The sequence below is a fragment of the Canis aureus genome, chromosome 17 (assembly GCF_053574225.1).
Source record: "Canis aureus isolate CA01 chromosome 17, VMU_Caureus_v.1.0, whole genome shotgun sequence".
Lineage (NCBI taxonomy): Eukaryota > Metazoa > Chordata > Mammalia > Carnivora > Canidae > Canis > Canis aureus.
Window position 1 is genome coordinate 797,536 of NC_135627.1, and position 9,430 is coordinate 806,965.

General features: G+C 48.1%; 1 protein-coding gene and 1 long non-coding RNA gene across 2 annotated transcripts in view; one reads left to right on the plus strand and one right to left on the minus strand.

The window, feature by feature from the left end:
- Positions 1 to 9,102, minus strand: part of CUL4A (cullin 4A) — a 43,247-nt gene extending 34,145 nt beyond the window's left edge. Inside the window, exons 1-2 of the mRNA XM_077854885.1 lie at positions 8,919 to 9,102; positions 8,290 to 8,405 (exon numbers count right to left, since the gene is read on the minus strand). Coding sequence (XP_077711011.1) covers positions 8,290 to 8,405; positions 8,919 to 9,072 — 270 coding nt within the window. The 5' untranslated portion in view covers positions 9,073 to 9,102. The remainder of the gene's footprint in view (positions 1 to 8,289; positions 8,406 to 8,918) is intronic.
- Positions 128 to 7,647, plus strand: LOC144287671 (uncharacterized). The gene is made up of 3 exons (XR_013355414.1): positions 128 to 332; positions 4,309 to 4,430; positions 5,169 to 7,647. It is a non-coding gene; the product is annotated as an uncharacterized LOC144287671 (long non-coding RNA).
- Positions 9,103 to 9,430: the final 328 nt, after the last annotated feature.

Below are 9,430 nucleotides of genomic sequence, written 5' to 3' on the forward strand. Positions count from 1 at the left end.
GACAGTCATGACAGCCACGTGGTGTGGAGGCACATGTGAGCATCTACAATGCAGCAATCTCTCTAATCTCTCAACCTGGCCACATGCCAGTCCCCAGTCACCCGGGGACTCCGAAACTAATGTGGATGCTCCCATTCATTTGTCAGAGGTGGAGGACGCAGGAAGGGTGTTAAGAGTTTCCCTTGATGATTATAACATGCAGCCCGAGCATGAAATCCCTGCCCCTGACCCTCAGTGACCACCTTCTAAACAGGTGGGGGAGCAGCAGGGCTGCTCCCCAGTTTCTGCCCACGGCCAGCCAAGGAAAAATTGCGAATGCCAAGGTGACACAGGTAAGTTGTTTTTTTTTTTTTAATTTTTTTTTTTAATTTAAATTTATTTATTCATGATAGTCACACGGAGAGAGAGAGAGAGAGAGAGAGAGACAGAGACACAGGCAGAGGGAGAAGCAGGCTCCAAGCACCGGGAGCCCGATGTGGGACTCGATCCCGAGTCTCCAGGATCACGCTCTGGGCCAAAGGCAGGCGCCAAACCGCTGCGCCACCCAGGGATCCCGACACAGGTAAGTTGTATTCTTTCTTATTTATTTTTCTTCAGGCTACATGTGTAATTAAGTTTATCTTAAATTAATGAAGAAACAAGTTTTTCTGGCAGAAACATTTTTCTTAAAATATTTCTATCCACATCAAAAAATATTTATATATTTTCACCAATTCTAACAAATTTCTTTCCAAATTTCATGTACAAAACCAGCAACTCATTCAATCCAAATGAGATACTAAAAACAAATGTAGGTTTTTCTACTGACTAGTTTTGAATCATTTAAAAACATATGGGGGATACATGGCCTGGAAACCTTTTAGTATTTGAATTTAACTCACACTATATTCCTGAGAAAATAAAGATAACTTAAACTTTTATAAAACTATTTATGGTTAATAACCCTTAAAAGTATTAATAGTCCTTATACTTAAAAGTTACCATATATTAATCTGAGTTAAATACAGTAATCACTACCCTATAAAACATACACATGTTTACAAAAGGCTCAGGAAAGGATGAGATTAAAAATTACAACTTGTGTTTTAGCAGGTTTATCATCAGTATAACACCACCACAGTAGGGACTTTCCCCTACATTTTGTTTTGCTATAGAAATAGGGCTCATCTACGCTGTGTTTAAATCCCGATTTCTTTCTCAAACTCTATAATTCCTTTACTTTGTAGTCCTGTCTTCATAATTAAGTCAAAGATCTATCCTTTCTTTCTTAAAAAAACCTACGATAACCTGATGACAATCCCACACACATAATGATCAGGAAATGTTTTTTAATGTAACACATGAAGAAAACTTATTTTCTTTGTAAAAATCAAGATAAACTTAGTATGTCCTTCATAGAAGGACATCTCATGGAAGGAAGGAAGCACTCTGAATGCTCTAATTCCTGAACCAGGAGTCAATGTCCTCAAAACAATCTTTCCCCAGTTGTGACATGCTGTCATTGTTGATTGTGTAACAGTTTCTCCTCTATGTCCTATTTGGACCTACTGTGTACTTGAAGCAGATCTATTTTTTACCTAAAACTGAGAATCTGGGGGCCTCTTAAAACCACTAGGCAAGCCCAGGAGCAGCCAGGTTTGCTGTGGGTGCTGTCCCTTCTCTGAGTGTTCTGCTGAGTCACTGCTGGTGTCTTCATATTACAGGCACCAGGCAGAGGGCGGCCTTGCTTGCTCAGGGACCCTGGCACATGCTTCTGTCAGTTACAGCAGCACTACCACATACAAGTCCCCCTCCCCAAAGCAAGTTTGGGGATTGAGTCCTATTTGGGATTCAGAAATGCCTTCTCTGGCATATCAACTATTGAATCTGACCTGTCCGGGGATGGTGCCATTCCTGCTCGTAATTTAAGAGTCCTAGCAGAGAAGGAATTTGACTAATCCAGTGATTAGAGGTAGGCAAGCAGTACCTGTGTGAGGATGAAGTCGTTTCACTGGCTGCCACTTAGCCACGTGGAAGCTGCTCATCTGAACCGCCCACAGCCAGCTCTCTAATCTAAGCCCGCCAGGCCTCCACACCCAAGCCTTCCTGGCTGTGTCAGGACAAACAAGCAGGGCAGTGTCAGATGCCTGTCATTTGCAGGGCCAAGCCCTCGACCCTGAGTGCACTTGTCCCTCGGGGGTGGGATACCCAACAGGATGTTAGAATGAACTGTGGGGTGGGGAGGAAGCACCACACCAAGGAAACAGGGCACAAGGTTCTGGAAGATGATCTGTTCCTCGTAAAGGTCTTGAGAGCCAAAGCTGATCAGAGGGAACAAGGAGTAAAAGGTGTCACAGCGCAAGAAACCAGCAATCTCTCTAATCTCTCAACCTGGCCACATGCCAGTCCCCAGTCACCCGGGGACTCCGAAACTAATGTGGATGCTCCCATTCATTTGTCAGAGGTGGAGGACGCAGGAAGGGTGTTAAGAGTTTCCCTTGATGATTATAACATGCAGCCCGAGCATGAAATCCCTGCCCCTGACCCTCAGTGACCACCTTCTAAACAGGTGGAAAGGAGAAAACCAGGCTGGCACTAAGAACTATTTCTGTAGATGAAGGGAAAATCACTGCCCGAGGCCAACCCCTACAAAGAAAGGTGCACCAGCCAGGGCCCAATGGTAGGACCCACTTTGCAGCTGGACTGGCACCCTGCTCTCCTGACACATGGCCCAGAGTGGCAGGCAGCAGTGGTGGCAGCCCCATGTTCGGAATAACCCATCTAGAACATGGCCTCTACTCGATGGCAGGCCCACTGAGGGGTGATGGTCCCACCACCTGGGAAGAAGGCACTGCTGGGGCTCTACACCACCAGGTTCCTACCTACAAGAAATGGGTAAAGAACATCACAATTCAATCAGAACCCGGATCTGAGTGAGGAGATACAGTATGAGAGGGAAGTCACCCAGGAACGAGGCTTCCAGGAAAGTGAGTGCCAAAGGTGTGCGGTATCTACCAACCCTGACCGCACAGCAGACTCCCTGCCCCAGATGTTACAAGTAAATGACCTACTGAAACGACTGATCCTACTGAGTGCTGGGACCACTGACTTATGCAGTCCTTTCTATTAAGCTGCACAGATTTGAGTTTGCATGTTCTCCTGTTTTTGAATAACTTAGGTACTAAGTTTACTGTTGATTTGTTTCATTTTTTTTTCTTAAAGATTTTATTTATTCATGAGAGACAGAGAGAGAGAGAGAGAGAGAGAGAGAGAGAGGCAGAGACACAGGCAGAGGGAGAAGCAGGCTCCATGCAGGGAGCCCAATGCGGGACTCGATCCTGGGACTCCAGGATCAGGCCCTGGGCTGAAGGCGGCGCTAAACCGCTGAGCCACTCAGGCTGCCCAATTTGTTTCATTCTCAAATTGGCCCATAAAATAATGTGTTTCTCTGTGTCTACTACTCTCCAAGCTTTTTCACTCTGTCTCATCCATTTAAGCCACCCTATTAACGCATTCAATACCTAAGTCCACATCTTCCTTCACTAAATTATCACCAGGTAGGAGGATTTCAGAGACATCAGTATGGCCATCCTCAGAACATCAAGTCACCCATGACAGTTCTGTTTCTGGGCATCAAAACTGCCTGAAATCAACACTTAACCCTTCTTGAAAATGCAGCCTTCAGCTTCCTGTTGTCTCATTATGCTGACAAGTGGGACTACAATGTATAGACAGGAGACATGAGAGAGGACCTTTCTTCCACAGGAAGTGATTATAGGTACAAATCTGGGTTTGTAAAAACAGACTGAAGAGATCCGTGCACTCAAAATATTCTCCTCCCAGCACCAGCACCATGAGAGAGTGACTGCGGGCGGTGTCTATGTGTGTGTTTGTGAAGACTTTCTCATCAGCACACTTTGAACCTCCCTCTCCACTAAATAAAAACAGAGTAACAGAGAAAACACAGGTGGACTGTCATGGACACACTGAAGCTCCAGGCAGGCCTCCTGCAGTGTCCAAACAGGCAAGGGACACTGTGATGGGGAGATGGGAAGACTAATCAACATCAAACTATCCTGAAAACTTTCTCAAAAAAACCAAAAACAAACAAAACCCTCAAAACACTTTTGCACTTTGCTAAAAAAATTGCTGCTTTCAGGCAAGATTCTTTGGCAAAGCATATACCACAGCACCTGAGCAAAAACTTAAGACTTTACTTTGAAACGAGTCAAAAGCACAGCCTACTTTATCACAGATCAGGATAAAGCAAGCAGTCAGTAACCACGCAATGACGTCACTTACTATTTCTATCCCGTTTGTTTCCAAAAGATCTGAGCTGTTGACTGCATAGTCCTGTCCTTGAACTCTGCTGGGTGAGTCCCCATGAGTGGACAAGAGCCACTTCCCAGGCCCCTTCCTCAATCACCTGACCCCGACTGGGCCCTTCTGAGGTAAGCACCCCTGGCCCTCAGGGTCTCAAGACACACACAGGGCCTTCACAATAATTTCTATGGTGACTATCGTAAGACATCCTGCAGGCTAATAGGTATGGCAAAATCATTCTACTAAGAAAAATCGTGGGCAATTGATACCAGATAGTCAAACCTCCAGGAAAAGGGGCATAATAAGCCCTAGCTACAAGATATAATCTTTTATTAAACTAAAAACCTATGAGAGTTTAGACATTTGATGAAACTCCCGCTTCTGGTCAAGATTAAATAAAGGGACTAGACTAGCTCTTCTGCCTGAATTAACCAAAAACCATTCAAAATATACGAGGGGTGCCTGGGTGGCTCAGTCAGTTAGGCATCCAACTATACTGATTTTGGTTCAGGTCATGATCTTAGGGTTGTGAGATCGAGCCTAGCATCAGGCTCTACAGTGCACGTGGAGTCTGCCTTCAGCTCAGGTCATGATCCTGAGGTCCTGGGACTGAGCCCCACGTTGGGTTCCCTGCTCAGTAGGGAGTCTGCTTCTCCTTCTCCCTCTGCCCCTCCCCCCTGCTTGTGCTCTCTTGGTGTCTCTCAAATAAATAAATCTTAAAACAAAAACAAAAACAAAAAAACAAAAAAACCCAAAAACAAAAAACCAGTTTTCAAAACACTGCACATTGGCCTATGGAAGACAAAGATCTCTGGGAGATGGGAAACAAGCCCCAACACTATGACTACCTACATCACTCTTTCCAGGCTGCAGAGCAGGTGCCTTGAGCTGAGGCTCAAGTCTCCAAGATGAAGGTCCAGAGGGAAGAGATGAGAGATGCATCTAGACAGGAGCTTGGAGATGAACGAGGAGCCCTCGTGGGTGCCCCTTGAGGATTCAGCAGAGCACTGACCTATATGTGAGGAAACGGTGAAGGCCAGGGAAAGAACCACCGAAAAAGTTTAGAGACAACAGTGTCTAGTGCCCAGAGAGAACCTGAAATAGCACATTTCCACAAGACATCAGGCACCTAATCTCATTCAGAAGATTGTCCCGCTCAATGGGGCTATTATTAACCCTGGACAAAATACTGCCCTAGTCCTAACAAATCTTAAAAGCAAGACTCTAAAAGATCAAACTGTTTCCAAATAATTTGTCTGCAATGAAGCTCAGAATATTTATAGAAATATAAAAATATCTATCATAGTAATCAAAATTCATAATGTCTGATGATCAAAGATTATCCAACGGGTTAAGAAAAAACACACGACCCTTAGTGGGGAGAAAAAGCAGACAAAAGTGGCCTGGAACTGACAGTAAAACAGCTATCATAAGTATATTCCCTATGTTCGGAAATTATGTAGTGACAAGGGAAGATACAGAAAAGATTCAAATTGAGCACCTGGACAGAAAACCAATGCACCAGAAAGAATTTCAACAGATGGCAGTCCTGGCAGATCAGACGTCACAGAAGATTAGTGAACCCAAAGAGATGAGTGACCTGAAGAGTTCTTTAGCCACTAAAGATATGTGCAGTTCACAAGCTCTCCACTAAGAAAGCCAAGATGGTTTCACTGGGAATTCTCTCAAACGTTTAAGGAAAAAAGAACACCAGTTCCATACAAACCCTTATAAGAAAGGAAAAAGAGGAAACATTTGCAACTCTGAGACAAATACACTACAAGAAAACAAGACAGCACTATTCTACGATCACAAATGCAAAAACTCATGAAATGTTAGCAAACTGAAACCAACAGTACATCAAAAATTCATACACCACTAGGCAAGTCAGATTTATCCAAGGACTGCTGGATGGTCTTACCAACTGAGACGTCAAACAATGCAAAGAACTAAAATAACAAAAGTCATATGATCATCTTAACAGTCATAAAAGAAGTCATCAAAATCCAACAGGTACTTCTGGTAATTTCTCAGCAAACTAGGAATGGAAAGGAGCTTCCTCAACCTGACAAATGGGTATTTTTAGAAAACAAAACAAAACAAAACACCACCAAAAAAATGCCCAACACTCAACATCATATTCAATGATGAAGGACCGAAGGCTTTTCCCACTAGGAGCAGGAGCTAAACAAGAGAGTGTGGGTTTACCACTTCTACTCACCACTGTTCTGGAGGTTCTGAGCAGTGCAGGGACACAAGACAGGAAATAAAAGGCATGCAGACTAGAAAGAAGTGAAACCACCTCTATTCATAGGTGATGTGATTGCTTAGGTAGAAAATCCCATGGAATCTACAAAAAGCTACTAGAAGCGAGGTCAGCAAGAGAGCAGGGTACTAGAGTGATACACAAAAAACAATTTCTATTTCTATATACTAACAAGAACCAGAAATTAAAACTTATACTATACTACTGCTTATAATGCCACCAAACATACGAAACGCTTAAGAGTATTTCATAGAAGATGTACAAGACCTACACACCAGAACCAGAAATCCTTACTGAGAAATCAAGGAAAAGCAAACAAAGCTGTGCCGTGTCATCAGTTGGCACGCTTGGTACCATCAAGACATCGACGTTCCCCACATTAATCTAGAATTTGACACAATCCTAATCAAAATGCTAGTAGGCTTTATTTTTTAGAAATTGGCAAACATCATAAAATTCATACGGAAATACAAAGGAACAGTACATGTGTACTCAAGTGAATAAAATTCCTTAAAAAATCGGATAATACCAAGTGTTAGCAAGAACATAGAAAAATGGAGCTCTCATGTACTGCTGCCCAGATACAAGATGGTATAGCCATTTTGAAAACAGAAAATGTCCTAAAGTCAAATGTACACTTGCCTTATGACTCTGAGACTACTTCTAGATATTTACCCATGTCCACATGAGACTTATTCCTTCAGGTTCAGAACAGCTTTATTCCTACCAACTGCAAACTGTCAGTTATCCTGGTGAAAGCCTGTAGCTGTACTCCCCAGCAACAAAGAAACAAACTACTGGAACTGGGTGCAGACAACTGCCCCACACAGGTTCCACCGAGGAGACTTAAACTGGTCCAACAGACCAACAGCAAGGAAGTCAGTGATCCGCCAGGACCAGGTCAGGAGAACGAACTCTTTGAAGTGATATAAATATTCTAGGGATCCCTGGGTGGCGCAGCGGTTTGGCGCCTGCCTTTGGCCCAGGGCGCAATCCTGGAGACCCGGGATCGAATCCCATGTCGGGCTCCTGGTGCATGGAGCCTGTGTCTGCTTCTCCCTCTGCCTATGTCTCTGCCTCTCTCTGTGTGTGTGTGTGACTATCATGAATAAATAAAAATTCAAAAAATTTTTTTAAAAAAATTCTATATGTTACCATGATAACAGCATTTACACCTCAATATAAGTTACTAAAGTACAGGTTCTATGCAAATTATGCCTCAAAAAGTCGATCAAAAAATATAAACTCATACAAAGTTATTACAAAGAAGGGATGGATGTCCACCAAAATGCCAATAGCGGTCTTCCTTGAGTGGCGGGAGTACAGGTGGTTTTAATTTATTTTTGTCCTTTTTTGTGATGTCCATAGTTCTTACAACAAACAGTTATGCAAACAGAAAGTTTTAATTCCAATGTCTTCATAGAAACGGAGGTATCTATCATACGGTCATGCAAAATGTAGGTGGTAGGTAACGCACTAATCAACGAATGCTATTCTCTGAAAACCAGTTATCAGGAAAACCGGTCTGCTGATCAACGGAATACGTAAAGTAATGCTCCTTTTCCACAATTACGTTGGAAACGGAACATCTTCGGACGTAACAAAATCCGTTTCCGCGTCTTAACCGCAACGATCGGAAAATAAAGAGGAGGAGGGCCGCGTGGCCGTGCGGCAGCGACGGGGGGGAAGAGCGCCCGCGCGGGGTCCGCCTCGGCCCTCACCTGGTACAGCTCCTCCAGGTTGTACCTGATGGACGTGCTGCTCTGGATGGCTCGCACCGCCTCGTGGAGCTTCTGCCAGGTGTCCTGAGTGTAGTTGTCCGGAAGCCGCGGTCTGTCTGCGGGGCGGGGGCGGGGCGGGGTGAGGGTCGGCGCCCCCGTCGCGCCCACGATCACGCTCACGGGCCCGCAGCCCCCCCACTTCCCTTCCCGGAATGACCCAGTCCTGGGGGCCCCGGGCGCGGACCGGCCGCTGCGGGCCCCCGCTGCGTGGACGCCGGAGCCGGGACACAGCCGGGGCGCTTCCGGGGACCGGACACCCCTTTGCCGCCGCCCGCCAGGCGCCAGGCCCCAGGCCCCGGGACCCGCACTTCCGGCGGCCGGGGGCGCCCCCCCCCCCGGGATTCCCTCTCCGTAGGACCGGCACTTCCGGCGGCCGGGAGCCCCCCCGTCCCTCCCCCCCCACCGGGAGCGGCACTTCCGGCGGCCGGAGGCGCCCCCTCCCCGGGCCCCCGCCCCCCACCCCTGCGCCCCCCCGGGACCCCCTCTCCCCGGGACGGGCACTTCCGGCGGCCGGGGGCGCCCACCCCGCCCCGCCCCGCCGCCCCGCCGCCCCGCCGCCCCGCACCCACCTCGGAAATTCTTGATGACGAGCTTCTTGGAGCCGCCGGCGCCGCCCGGCTTGGAGGCCACGGCGGCCGCGGCCAGGGACGCGGGCTTGGTGAGGCCGTTGGTGTGCCCGACCAGCGCCGACAGGGCGCCCTTCCTGGGGGTCTCGTCGGCCATGGCGGCGGCCGGGAAGCAGCGGGCGCCCCGCCCCGTCCCGCCTCCCCGGCCGCGCGGGCGGGCGGGCCTCGCGTCAGCGCCGCCCCGGCCGCCCAACCGCCGCCCCGCCGGCCCGGCGCGACCCCGACCCCGACCCCGGCCCCGACCCCGGCCCCCGCCCCGGCCCGCCCCCGCCCCCGCCCCGGGCCGCCCGGCGGCCGCCGCGCTCCTTGTGGAACGTATAACGGTCGAGGGGGGCGGCGGGGCCCAGCTTGCCCCGGGCGGGAGCCCAGGCACCCAGAGGGCGCGGACCGGGCGTCCTCGCCGGGAGGCGGCGGCGGATCCAAGCGCAGGCCGCGGCCTTCCTCAGCCCGGGCGC